Source organism: Nuphar pumila, chromosome 2, assembly GCF_984573655.1.
Source record: "Nuphar pumila chromosome 2, dmNupPumi1.hap1.1, whole genome shotgun sequence".
Taxonomy (NCBI): Eukaryota; Viridiplantae; Streptophyta; class Magnoliopsida; order Nymphaeales; family Nymphaeaceae; genus Nuphar; species Nuphar pumila.
This window is the reverse complement of record NC_143250.1, coordinates 20431008-20445630: the sequence shown is the minus strand read 5'-3', so window position 1 is coordinate 20445630 and position 14623 is coordinate 20431008. Positions and strand designations below refer to the sequence as shown.

Here is a 14623-nt window from a genome sequence, read left to right as displayed (position 1 = left end):
GTAGCAAGAACTTGTCCACCAGTGTCATGTGACATCCCCTTTAAGGTCATCTCATATTGAAGTAGTTTCGCTTGCAAGTCTTCAAACGATGGTAAGTTGGGTAGACATAACAATGAGGTCGAAAGAACATGAAATTTCGGTCCCAATCCATTCAAGGCTTGCCTGACTTTATCTTTGTCTGTCACTTCATACCCGACAACAGATAGTTGATCACTTATGCTCTAAACCTTGTTCAAGTACTCCATGACAGACATGGAACCCTTAGTGAAGAGTTGGAATTCACACTGAAGAAAGAAAATTCTAGCCTCTGAAATCTGAGAATATGTCTTCACTAGTCTGTCTCATAATTCTTTTGTTGAACACTCATCTGGAATTCCCACCAATACTTTTTGAGAGAGTGGAGATAAGGAAAGCAACTACAGCTTGATCACGCTTCATCCAATTCTCATATTGGGGATTTGGTATTCGTTGTATAAAATCAGCCTCGTTTTCATCCTTAGTTTCTTGTATGATAAATTCTGGAGGGGATGAAATTGATCCATTTAAATGTCCAGAAAGACCTTGACTTTTTAATGAATGGAAGAATTTGTCTCTTCCAGATCAAGAAATTGGAATTGGTAAGTTTTTCAGAAATGAGTTGGCCAAGAAAGTTGGATGAGAGAAAAGTTTGAGAAGAAGAAGAATCCATGCCTTAGAACAAGAAAAAGAATATTATTGGTGTGTGCAATAAGTATATAAATGCAGCAATTTTTTTTTAACTAGTAGAGAGTTGAGTATTCAGTGTGAATCTGATTATCAGAACTGATACCCAAATTATCAGGTCTAATCTGATTTCATCAAAGAAGCTAAGACTTTTCCTTCTTTTTTTTATATATATAAAAATTGCACACAACAATAGTAAAACAGAAACAAAAAGAATATCGATGTACGGATCTGATGTACAAATCTATGAAATCAAATGGAAAGGGGAGAGACAAATCTGATGTACAGATCTGGAGCAGTCGATAAAACCCCAAAAGATATCGTGAAAGCAGAGAAATCGTGAAAGCTGATTTGGCACAAATCCAAATCAGTTCGAGAGGTCAACTGATTTGATGGACAAAAATATCGTGAAAACTGATTTGGCCCAGACCCAACTCAGTTTCAGCAATCAAATTTGATGCAAAGAGATGTGAAGAAGAATGGGAAGGTAAGACGTCAGATCTGATACGCAAATCAGACTGACTTGTTGCAGAAAGAAACTAGAAGATTGAAGAAGTACCTGGGGCTCGTATTCCAGCAGAGGAATAGATGAAAGATCTGGGCTCGTGCTCGTATTCCAGCAACCACACCGAATAAGAAAAGAGAGGAAGGAAGATTTGAGAAAGTACAGAAGGAAAGGAAGATCTTGTATGGACGTACCTGTGTAGAAGAATTTCAACCCTCGGATCAGACGTGCTCTGATACCATGTGAGTGTTCTCCAGAACCTGCGAACGAGAAATTAAGAGAGGAAAGAGAGAGGCTGCAACAAGTCACGGTTTTTATAATGAGAAATTGTGACCTATTTCATTAATATATAGGCAAAAACCCTAATACATAGCCTTCACAATAACCCAGACAAGTTGAGGGTATTTACAAGTATACCATTATGTTGTGGACATGGTACATACAAGTAATTTGGATCCGGATCCGGATCCGGATCCGAATCGAAACTTAAATACAAAACAAGTACATTGTCTAATAGTATATAGTGTGTGCGTGTATATATATATATATAGTAGAGGCAGCTTAGTCGCCGACTAGGTGCCTGAGTTGGTGCCTAGTCGGCAAAATTGGTACCTTTTAAGGTACCCACCTAGGAATTGCGAAGCCTAGGCGTTTTACCTGCACCTAGACCGGCTAGGCGGACTAGTTGGGGCTTTTGACTACATAGATTTCTACCACATGTTATTGTGTTTTTCTTAGAGAATCATTAATTTTTTGGATATGTAAGAAACAACAAAAAGTGGCATTGTCTTCCACAACTAAAACTGAAATTGTCGTGTTGTGAAGTCTGCTTAAAGATATGAGAGTCATCATCTCTATTCCTTCGAAGCTGTGTTGCGACAACAAAAGTGCTATCTATATTGCTAGCAATCAAATCTTTCATGAATGAACAAAGCACATTGAGATGGACTGTCATTATGTTCCGGATGAATTTTTGTGAGACACCATTCAACTGCCACATGTCACTTCAGAATATCAGCTCGGAGACTTTTTTACCAAAGTTTTACTATCCCCTCCTTTCTACTTTCTCCTAAGCAAACTCTCGGCGATCTCACCGCCAGTTTGAAGGAGGGTGTTAATATATATATATATATATATATATATATATATATATATATATATATATATATATATATATATAATGTATTTATTTTTGTAATGTCAACTAGGGGCAATTTAGTCTTTTTGTTCACATGTAAATAGGCATGTCCACTAGGGACATTTTTGTAATCCTTTGTTTTTTGTTTTTTGTTTTTTATTTATTAGTTTAAGGGGTAATAAAGGGGCTTCCCAAAAGATCTGTTGGGACCCTCCCCAACGGTCACGTTGGGGAGCTCCCAATGTCTCTTTTGGGAGCTCTCTTTGGTCCCCAAAAGTGTGTATAAAGGGGACTTCTCCCTTACTTTTCTCAATGCTTTTCCAGCATTTTATCAATAAACCTCTTATTATTTTAAGCTCTCTCTTCTCCGTTGTAAGTGTGTTTGGTGTTTGCCCTTTGTGGCATATTGTATCTTGTCCATTAGAGACAACTTGCTTACGTGTTTGTGCCTTCTTGAAATCATTTGCGACATTATTCTTGGCACTTGTATTTCAATACAATCATGGGGCCCCACCCGGCATTTTCCTCACTTCAACAAGGGTTCTTCATCATAAAAAAAAAGAAGAGAGGAAGATGCAGCAACTTACATCCAAGAAGAAGGAAGAGAGGAAGATGCAGCAACTTACATCCAAGCCCATTCAGTTAGAGTTGGAGATGCCTTTCATTAGATACACAAATATATATAGATTTTACAGCTGAAATTACAAAATTACTCTTGTTTTAAAATAAAATCTAAATCATGCATATATTACAAACATGCAACTACTCAAAGTACTCAGTCTGATATGGTTGATCAAGTTATAATTATGGACTCTAAAGAGAACCAACTCATAAGCTTTTATCCAAATTAGCCAGTTTGCGAAGAAAACAAAAAAAATTGCTCCATGAATCAGAGAAAAGGAGTGAGAGAGAACCTATTGATCCCAGTAGATAAATCAGACATGTTCAAAGTTGTATTGTATATACTTTTACCATCCTCCAAAATGTGACCAGAATCTTGCAAACCAGAAGATTCATGAACAGCACTTCGTCCTTTGACTTTCACAGTCATTACCCCATTTCTTGAAGCTTCACCAACAGACTCAACCTTGTACCGCTCTACTGGAAGCCGCCTCTGTCTCTCAATACAATCAACCAGGTAAGCCTCCCTAACGATGGGCACTTTCATCCTTCTGCGAAAAATGGAAAGCATGATTCTTTAGGTTTATATCATGGATGCAAGTAACTTAAAATACCAATTGCGCGTGAGACCAATCATATCCATTGCAATTCTCACCTTGCTTTTCTGATCTCAGGATCATGTTCATCGATTTCACCCTCAACAACCAAACAACTTGTTTCTGCAAAGCAACCAAGAAAAGCATCACGAGCAAGTGGGGCTCAGTTTTTATGACATGGATGGATTCATCAATTCACATCAGTATTTGAAAAAAAAAATCTCAGACAAATCAATTTCATTGATAGAGTTTAATTTTGCAGTTCAGGAGGTTAAACCTTTCTTTATCTTTGCATGAAAAGTTGCACCTGCATCCTTAATTCTATTCTTCCACTCTTCCTGTTATTGTTCAGCTCAATGTATCAAAATCAATGCTTAGTAAATTTCCAAAAGATGACAATCAAGATTAAATGCAAAAGATTTTTTCCATTTTAAATCAATACTGATGTGGACGATTAATCCATGTTGGTCCTACCAGGGGTTCCCCCAGTTCACCAGAAATAGCGACCTTTAAGTCTTCCAATTTTTCACCGTTAGTTGACCCAGATGGTCTGGTACCAACAGTTCCAGTAGGTCGGCTTATAGACTCTGGAGGGAGAATACGGACAGGTTTCTTTACATTTTGTGACTTGAACCACTGCATCCAAAAAATTCTCATCTGAAACCATTGCATTGGATGACTAGGAAATGTATATTAGCACCAAAGCACCCCTAATACCTTACAAAGGTAATCATTACTTGTCCCTTCTGGAATTTTCCACTTTCCTTTCTTGCGCTCAGGTGTAGTGCATGAATAAGAACATTTACTCCATGCTGACAGGTATCCATGGCACCTGTATGTTCCTCCAGAATAATGAAGAGAACCCGAACAGATTGGGCAGCTGCTCAGTGCACCAAACAGCATCCCATCGGCACTGAAAGCAAACAATGACATTAAGATCACTAATCAGTTTGCACAAATTTGCACCCTGATTTTAGGGATAAATTAAATTAAATTATCCACCCTACACTTCTAAATTTATTTTATATCAAGAATGAATGATGATGCTAAACACAGATGGCATGAAATCAGAATCATTGCTATGGCACACTTCAGAAACTAAATGCAAGCAACCAAAAACATGTCAGGCACTTGCATGGCTATGAAATTTCTAAGCAGCATAGCCAAGCAAACTCTTTTAAGCTTAACGAAATGATATGCATATTTATAGTCCACTATGAAACTTCAACTGCAGAGTCATTTGAGGCCACAATTATGCATCACTTGGTCCAGAATCCTGCACATCAGCAAACTTCACAAAAGAATAGAATGATAGGCACTATGTGGCCCTAGCAAGAAATAGAATGCCCTCCATGCATTCAAATAGAATGTTCCTCAACTGCTGTGAACTAAAAGAAAGGTTCTTTGCTTGTCCTTCGGCATTGCATGTCCAGCTTTTATTAAAAACCTGTGAGCAAAGGACAACATAAGGGATAAATGCTTGCAAACTGCGCAGGGTAGTGTTGAAGAATCCATACTTGATATATGGAGTAGATATTGCCAAGTTTCAATGCAATATATCAAAATATTTTACATTTTCAATTGTTTTGTGTACAACAGTACTATCATGATATTTTCAAAATATTGCCTTTATCCGGGTATATACTGCTTGCAGACTCCATTATGTTAGAAAACCATCAAAAGATGCTGCACTGTCTTCAGAACTGTTATCACCATATGTGTTTTCTGCATAGGTTCAAGCCAGCAAGGGAAGGGACATTATGGGGCATCCCCAATTGAATCAAGGCCACCATGGAATTCAAAAACTTAGTGATCATGAAGTTTGGCAACATAAAACTCTTCAGAGAGAAACTTGTCTGAAAAGGAACTAGGAGAAATAAATCTTCTTGGCCTTGTTGATTATTTAATCAAAGAGTAAAAGCACAAAATATCTAGAGAACTGAACATGCCCATATATTATGAACTCCTTTGTTGTTCTTACAAGATCATAGCAATTGTACCCCTTTGGATGATACCCTAGAATGAATTACTCCTCTAGCAAATAGTTTACCCTTTCAATTTTAAAAAAAAAACATAATATGGTAACCAATTAATCTAAGAAAATATTAGCATCTAGATCAGAAAAAACTTTCTCCCAAGTGACACAGCATCAGATTAATCAATCACAAAAACTAAACATAGATTTTGCCAAAATGTTTTGGAGGACCACAATCCACAAGAAGAGCCTGATATTTTGAGTTATATTTTTACATTAAGCAAATTTCATGTTATCAAGGACTCACTTGTAGCGCTGAATACACTTTTCAAGAGAAAAACTTTGCAATTATCTATTCATGTTATGCATGTTCCCTCATCCCCCCCACAAACCCTTCCACCAAATTGAAGGTAGTGCCTTTTCAGTCTGTGTGAACCTCAAGATTATATAGAAGAAACACATGCCAAATAATTAATGATCACTATGAATTAATTATATCCAAGTTATCCAATAGAATTATTGAAGGTACTAGAAGCAAAAAAACAAGGTTCTCAAATTGGCATCCCCTCAAACATCAAGCTGTACAATATCAAACATCATAGAAGACAAGGAGACACATCGTGGACTCCCTAGATCATTAGAGAATCTTTGTCGCAAGTAACGACATGTCCAGAGAGCCTGATATGCTGGAGCCTGTTTTCATGCATGCACATTCTATTTTCCTAAGATGTACATAACAAATCTTATATAATATAATGAGTTAACAAAATGAATGCTTCATACTTTCCATTTAGAGTTATTTACATTACTATTGGAATGGCTTTATTAAGCCATACTGTGCATGATTCAGGACTCGGAGAGAGAAATGGGATCTCTTAGTCCTATATCCGTCAAGGTAAAGGGACCTCCTTGCCTCTTTATAAGAGGATTTCTCATAATGAACATGCATAAGAAGCAATATGGCACACATAAAACAGAATTGAAAAGAAGCTTAAAGACTTCTAGATCTTGAAAAAGTTAAATGACAACAAAAAATTAAGAAGCAATTTTTCGAAATTTGAACTTTTTTAATAATAGAGGGTAAAAGTGTCAGCCAATCCAATCCAAAGTAACATACAAGTGTTATCAACTATACCAGATTCAGGTTGCGATAAAATAAGTTAATTCTCATTGAACATGAAAGATTTGGATCAGAGGCTATCCAAACCATTAAAACCCGCTGTGTCCGACACTTCTTCCAGTGTCTGACACCAACACTCATGTCAGTGTCCAAGTAACATAGGGAAGGAGGTTCCCTGCTCAATCCTAAACTACTGTTTCATAGGTTAAACAAGTCTAGAAGAAGAAAAGAAGCTTTTAAAGAAGAAACTATAAATGTTATCTCGATCTGGCAGAAGAGAAAGCCATTGGGCTTAAGGTTTTCCCCCTTGTTTTTAAAATGGCAGACCTATGGGAGTGTACTCAACTCTTTAAATGGGAGAATTTCATTCAAAGTGCAGACTTATAGACAATAAATTATCCTTATTCCAAAGGAATCAGTCCCTGAATAGGAATCAGTTTAGACCAATTTCCTTTCTCAATAGTTCTAGAAAATAGTTTGCAAAGGTATTGACTTTGAGATTGAAAACATGGTTGTAAATGTATCTTGTGTTACATTACTATACATGACATTGTTGGTCCTAAACCAGCACAAGACACGTCTGAATCTCGTTTCAACAATGTATTGGATTTGCAACGTACATATCCTATGGCAGGCTACACCTTGGTACATGGTGTATTATTGATACTCCTTAAGTTGTGCTTTCTAATTTGTTTTTTTCTATTTTTAAAAAAGTCCTACCGCTTTTAGCGGGACTCTTTATACATAAATGGGTCATTTTTATCCCCACACAGACTAGTGAATTTGATAGAGTTAAGTGTGGGAATTGAGAGCTTCAAGAGTAGAACATTTGGGAGTTTTCTATGTTCTGTATTTCAGAGGGTGAATTTGTGCAAGGAGATTCATTTCTGACCATTGAGGCAAAAGAAGGTGAACTTCTCTCCAATATTTCTTGATGCCTTTAGACAAAAAAATTCCCATCTTTTCCTTAGATTTTTAAGTTTTTGAAGCGAGATGGTCTCGAATGACACAACATCAAATGGATTTTGTCTATTTTATCTAAAAACTTTTAATGAAGGACTAGGAGGAATAGCCCATGTGTTGAAATATTGCTAAGTAGTTGATTATGGAACGTTTTTGAAGTGTCAATTTTGTCGACCCAAATTTCCACTAGGGTCAACAGGCTCAATCATTTAAAATGCCATATTGCAGGACACACTAAGTTTGTACATCTCTCTCTCTCTCTCTCTCTCTCTCTCTCTCTCTCTCTCTCTCTCTCTCTCTCTCTCTCTCTCTCTCTCTCTCTCTCTCTCTCTCTCTCTCTCCAGCTTCCAGGCAGTGCTTATGCTGAAATAGTTGCTGGTTTAGGAGGAGATCGAAGAAAAGCTCATGTCACACCTATGTCACATGGGTGCGGGTGCGGGTGCGACACAGGTGCGGTGCAATTTTAAAAATTTTGGACACGAAGACTCAGCTATATATATATATATATATATATATATATATATATATATATATATATATATATATATATATATATATATATATATATATATATATATATATATCTTGTGTGCATATATGTGGATATTGTCCTCTAAAGTGTGGCACAAGCATGAGTGTTTTTATAAACTTTGCAAATTGTACTTTTGCCCTTCCATAAAGGGGGGTTCGGGGGCTCCCCCCGGTGCGGGTCCCACTGCGCAGTCAGCGGGCGGGGGTCCAGGGGGGGCCGCCCCTAGCGGGGGGGGGGGGCGTAGGGGGGCAGCGCCCCCGGAATTTTTTTTTCTGCGGCTTATGTTTGAGGCTTCGTTGCAAAAAATGTACATACTGCCAAGAAAAGGAAAAGATAGAAATGTCAAAATTTCTCAAAAAATTTGTCTGTGCATAATTATGATGGTTATTTGTAGTGAACCATCCTTGACATGCATGGGCAGGGATCTCGCACCCAATTTGACAGGACAAGGAATCACATAATGAAGACTTTCAATTCCAGAAATCCCACCGTAACAAAATCTTAACACAAAGTCCTTAATTTAACAGAACTACTAAAAGGACCAACAGAGACTCCAGTTATTCTAGCAACATTTAACACAAAATGAGAGTAGCTTAAGAAAACCCAGTTCAACCCAGTTCAACCAGAATAAACCTGACCCTCGTTGTCCGAGGTGTTCCCATTCAGGATAAGGGATAATCCTGAAACCCCTCGTAGGAGCAATAATGCTACCTATGAGAATTCTTTTGCAAACACAAGTTTTATCAATCTTTATTTGATTTTCTAAATTTATATCAATTTCTCTTCATTAAATTCTCCTTAAAATTCTATTCTTTTTCCATTCAGGATAAGGGATAATCCTGAAACCCCTCGTAGGAGCAATAACGCTACCTATGAGGATTCTTTTGTATATACAAGTTTCGTCAACCTTTATTGATTTTCTAAATTTATATCAATTTCTCTGCATTTAAATCTCCTTAAATTCTATTCTTTTCCCCTTTCATGTTAAGGGGCAAACCTGAACCTCGATATTCGAGGTATTCTTTTTTTCAGGATAAAGGATAATCCTGAGATCACTCATAGGAGCAACAATGCTACTTGTGAGAATTCATACTATTGCCAAAGGCACAACATGCAGTCACTAATAGAAGTCATCTTAGATTCCAAGGATAAAATGATTGATCGATAAAGGAACAGCATTACTTCCTATGTGAGAGGACATTTCAGATTCCGTGAAGGAATTGTGGGTTATCTACATCTCAATTCTCAAGTTTAAAGAAATAGTTTATCCTTAGGTTAGAACATTTAGAGTTAAAATTAGAAAATTAGAATATTTGGCATTTAGGATATTCAATGAAATGTTTTAAACTTTGTCTCAAGAACTATGATCTTTTAAGAACAGTTGGAATATTAAGATTGTGTTTTTAATTCTTTATAATTGTGTTTATTGACTATTTTATTGTACATTTTACATTTTATTTTTTATTCATAATCACTATTATGTGATTTTTTAATTTGTATTTTTTAGAATTATGTCTTACATTTTACAAGAATACAATACTTTTTTACTAAAATTACGATATTACGATACACATTTTACAACCTTAATTGGAAATTTTCCTCAAGGATCTGTCTCTCCTACACAATGTGTATCTATTCCAAGTCATACAATTTGTGAACGTGAATTGTTGCAAATGAGGCTATACATTCCTCATTACATCTGCTCAAATTTTGATTAGCATCAATGGGTCTAAAGAGAGTTCTTGTTAATGAGGGGGCTTAGGCAATGTGTCCACTATATTTGCTTCTCTGTAACATTGTTTATGAAGGTTTAGCAGTGTTTGTAAGAACTACAATGGATAAGGGGTTCATTTCAAATTTAACCATACATGTATCCATTCTTCAACCCTCTCTTAATTTGCTAAAAGCATTTTACTCTTTGGAGCAGCTTTTCATGCTCAAATGTGTCACGTCTAGTTAATTCTGAGAACCTTCGGGGTTGTTTTTGAGCTAAGAATTAATGGAGAGGATTGTAGCTTTTTGTAGCTTCCAACACAATCCTAGAGATGCATAGTGAGGCTGAAATCGTTTTTGGATGTTGCAAAGGTGGTCTCCCAATCAACTACCTTGGAACGTCCACATAAAAGGTTGTTATGAGCCATCACCTTGTGTGGGAACAAAAAATAGATTAGTGAGAAAGGTTTGGGCTTTATAAGCCAGTACCTGAAGTTGGCCAAGAGAATAGTTGTGTTAAATCATGCTATAGCTACTATGCTTTCCTTCTTAATGATGATTTATAAAATGACTAGGAAAACAGAGTTTTTTAATGAAGATGATCCAAGTGAGGCTGTTTGGTGGCTTGAAAATTTGTTACAATGACATTGGAGTAGGCGAGCTAGGCATAAGAAGGCTAGGCCAGCTAAACAAAGTCCTATCAAAAAATGGTGGTGGTGGTAGTGGTTATGCTAGAAGTCTCTAGATCTGACTAATTTAGGCAAAACATTGCTTATTTGGATTGCCATGGAATTGGTTCAATCAATTAGAGGTGGAAGAAGAGGCCAGGCAACCGAAAAGGTTGGTTGATAGTCCCACATGATTTTCATGTTTTAACTAATGCAGTTTTAGGGAATTTTCCGCACCCTTTTGGAAGGATAAATAGAGGGGCAGTCAATTTTGCTAGTGGAAATGTTTCCTTCCCTATATGGGTTAACTAAATTTCCAGTATGCAAATTGGCGTACAACTAGCCAAACAGTGAGGATGGATATTGTTTTTATAAGAAACCTTGGGGCATCTTTGAATCTTTCATATCTCAAATTCGAGGATTTGACATGGCAAAGGGCACTTTGATGTGGTGCAGGCCCCATGCCAAGATTTGAGGTGATGTGGAGCATAATATTAACTTATTGAAGACATTTTTGTCCTTTAAGTTAGATCCTCCAATAAGTGGAGCATCTTTGTAATATTTGTTGTTCATTATAATCCTTTGGTACATTCTTATTAGTTCTTTGTAATTTTTATCTAATGTTTGGCTCTTATTTTATGTACCCTAATTAAAACAACTATAACCCATCTTTTAGGGGAAGCTAAGCACGTTCAAAATTTTAGGAAGCGGGGAGCACGGGACGACTTAGAAGCGAACCAAGAATCATCTCGGAAGCGACCTAAGAAGCAAGAGAGAAGTGAGAGGGAAGTGAAAAAAGAAAGAAAATAAAAATAAAAACACAAAAAAAATGAAAAAATAAAGGGAAGAGTGCTTCTTAAATTATTTTGGTGCTTCTCAGCACGTTTCGCGCTTCAAGGAAGCACGCTTCCCCATGCCCTATGGCTCTTCCGGTAACCCTGGTTGTCCCTCATCTTTTGAGAATAGAAGGGTCGGAGCAGCTCTACCATTGTCTTCCTCTTCTCCTTATTCTTTCCTCTTGTTGTTCCACTTTTGATACCATTTTACAATGGCTTAATTGCTTCATCTTTTTATAGAGCTCTTTTAGAGATTGAGATGGAGCTACAACGACAAAGATATAAATTTAGAATATTGGTCCCTTGCTCCAAGCAACGACTTTCATGTGGTTGTTATTCCCAGACAACATTAATACTCAAGCCAATTCAAAAAGCACAAGCCTCCACCTAGTCCAGCTAAACAAAGTCGTTGCTTATAATGAGATCACTAGAAAAATTCTCCCATGATTCGCCTATAGAAGAATCCACACTTAGAAGATCTAGTCGAGTATATATTCCACCAAATAGGTTTGTGACTTATGATTCTTTCCCTCCAAACTATAGAACTTGCCTAATAGCACTACATTCCTACCATGAGTAATCTCATTATAATGAAGCCAAAAAATCTCCTTATTGGATTGAAGTCATGAAAATAGAATTAGATACCCTTAGGAAAGCCAAAACTTGAGAAGTAGTTGCAGTAACATTAGAAAAGAAAACCATTGGGTATAGATGGGTTTTCAAAGTCAAAACCAAGAGTGATGGAACCCTATAAGGATATGAAGTTAGGTTAGTATCCAAAAGATATTCCCATGAATACGGAATTTATTGACTAGTGTTAAGACCCTTATAGCAGTTGTCTCTACCAAAAAATGGCCTATATATCAACTAAATGTAAATAATGTCTTGTTTTTTAGGTTTCTTAAGATATTTTTTAAGTATTGAAGTTACTTACTCTCTTAGAGGATACATTTTTTTCTTAAACGAATCTTGTTGCATATATTTGTGTGTATTTTAGATGATAAGAAAGTGGAGACTCCTGAAGTGGTGAATGCTAGGTTAAAACTTGAAGATGAGACACATTTTGAAGATCCCACACCTTATAGAGAGCTAATTGGGTCACTCACTTACCTATCTATCACAAGACCAGATATAGCTCATGCAGTCCATTCTGTTAGTCAATCTCAGCATGCTCCAACCACCTTGCACATGAGTATTGTATTAAGGATTGTTAGATATATTAAGAACACCATAACTAAAGGGTTTTTTTATCCTCATATTCATCTTTAGATTTACTTGTTTATACTGATATAGATTGGGGAGGAAATCTCAACGATAGAATCTCAACTACTGGTTTTTGTGTATTTCTAAGAGATTTGTTGATTGCTTGGAGATGCAAAAAGCAATAGAATGTATCGCTATCATCTATTGAAACTGAGTATAGGGCTATAGCAACGACAACTATGGAGCTTGTATGGTTAAGAAATCTTCGCAGAGATATGGAAGTTGTTATCTCCAAACCTTCGAAGATGTATTGCGATAATAAAAGTACAATTACATTGCCACCAACCACACCTTCCATGAGCGCACCAAATATATGAGATGGATTGTCACTGTCTGTGATGAATTATTGAGAGGAACTATTGAATTATCGTAATGTGACATAAGAATTTCAACTTGCAGACTTCTTTATCAAAGCTCTTGTTGCTCCTCGCTTTTTGTTTCTTCTCAACAAACTTTCGATGTTTAAGTGCTCAAGAAGATATAGGCAATGTAAATAAGAGTACAAAACCAAGTCAAGCTCTTGAAGTGGTAAGAAGGTCCAAAAGTGTCAGCCATCCAATTGAAAGATGGGTGTCCTACGAGGGATTTTTCAATGAACACAAAATATTTTTCAGTGAAGCCATGAAAGATCATGAACCAAGCACATATTACGAAGCAGCAAAGGATAAAAGGTGGATTTATAAGATAAAATGCAAGTCGGATGATAGCATTGAAAGATTAAAAAAGGCTAGTAGCAAAAAAGTACAACCGATAACACGGTTTAGATTATGAAGAAATATTCAACCTAATTGTTAAGATTATGACTGTTCCCTTGCGACTTACAGTGTACAGTTGCGCTAGAGTCTGTTTTGCTTTTGTTGAGTCTGATGTAAGCTGCCCGGTTCAGGTGAATCAATACCCCGAAGGGGCAGCCCGTATACTTGAACTGTAATAGCCTGCGGGCAAAATTGTGAATGAAGTAAATGCGTTGAGCTTTCTTTTGTTCACCCTCGTTGTGATTGCTTCTTGTGATTGCAATTTCTCTCCCTCTATTCTCTCTTGCTTTTTTGCACTCTGATTACAAGCTTCCGCGACCGGCAAGCGAGTTGACGAGTAGGCTTGCGGCGGTAAGGAAGGACCGTTGCGCCGCGCTGGCCCATTGAAGGAAATAGGCCCGTGACAAGTGGTACCAGAGCCCGTTCTCGTGCTGGGGAAGGGACTCCGGAGTCGGTGTCGACAGACATGCCGACAGGCTGCGATTTGTGAGCAAGACATCATGGCGTCTTATCAACACTTGCGCAACACCAAAGGCAAGGCAGTTGCCGAAGCTGAGGAGATGGGTTCACCTCGGGGCCAAGAAGAGTTGGCTGCAACTGTCAACAAGCTGGTGGAAGATGTGACTTCGCATGATGAAGCGATTTCACGCGCATGTGAATCATTCAATGGATTGAATGATGTGGTGGCGAGCCTGCAAGAGCAGGTGAACTTACTAATGGGGCAGGTCACTTCGTTGACGACTACAGTGACCGATCTTGAGTTGAAGAACTGTACGTTGCAGCGGACGGTGACCCTGAATGGCAGAAATGGTGAGAGACCATCAAGGATTGATGTACCTAGACCCGCAAAATTCAATGGTTCTCGCGATAGCAAGGCCATTGAGAACTTCTTGTTCCAAGTAGAAGACTACTTGGATATCCAGAATGTGACCCTCGAAGATCTGAGGATCAAGGCTGCAGCAGCCTTACTTGATGATGATGCTATCGCTTGGTGGAGGCGGAAGCGCAATGACATGGAGAGGGGTCAATGTGTGATAGACACCTTTGACGACTTCAAAGTAGAGTTGCGCAACTACTTCATGCCAAGAAATGCGCAGAGACAGGCTTACCGGATGGTTCGTGAGCTCAAACATACTAGTTTGTTGCAAGACTATGTCAGAACGTTCCAGAAGCTTATGCTGGAGATACCTAACATGCCAGAAGACGACATGCTCAACTGGTTCATTGTGGGACTTC

At 37.6% G+C, this 14623-nt stretch overlaps 1 protein-coding gene across 3 annotated transcripts in view; it reads right to left on the bottom strand.

Annotated features, from left to right (window-relative positions):
• The window catches only part of PARP1 (poly(ADP-ribose) polymerase 2), a 104962-nt gene that overhangs the window by 55912 nt on the left and 34427 nt on the right, over positions 1-14623 (bottom strand). For all 3 annotated transcript variants that reach the window (XM_089995408.1, XM_089995409.1, XM_089995410.1), the window contains exons 6-10: positions 4280-4475; positions 4037-4198; positions 3840-3900; positions 3622-3685; positions 3260-3517 (exon numbers count right to left, since the gene is read on the bottom strand). In XM_089995408.1, coding sequence (XP_089851534.1) covers positions 3260-3517; positions 3622-3685; positions 3840-3900; positions 4037-4198; positions 4280-4475 — 741 coding nt within the window. The remainder of the gene's footprint in view (positions 1-3259; positions 3518-3621; positions 3686-3839; positions 3901-4036; positions 4199-4279; positions 4476-14623) is intronic.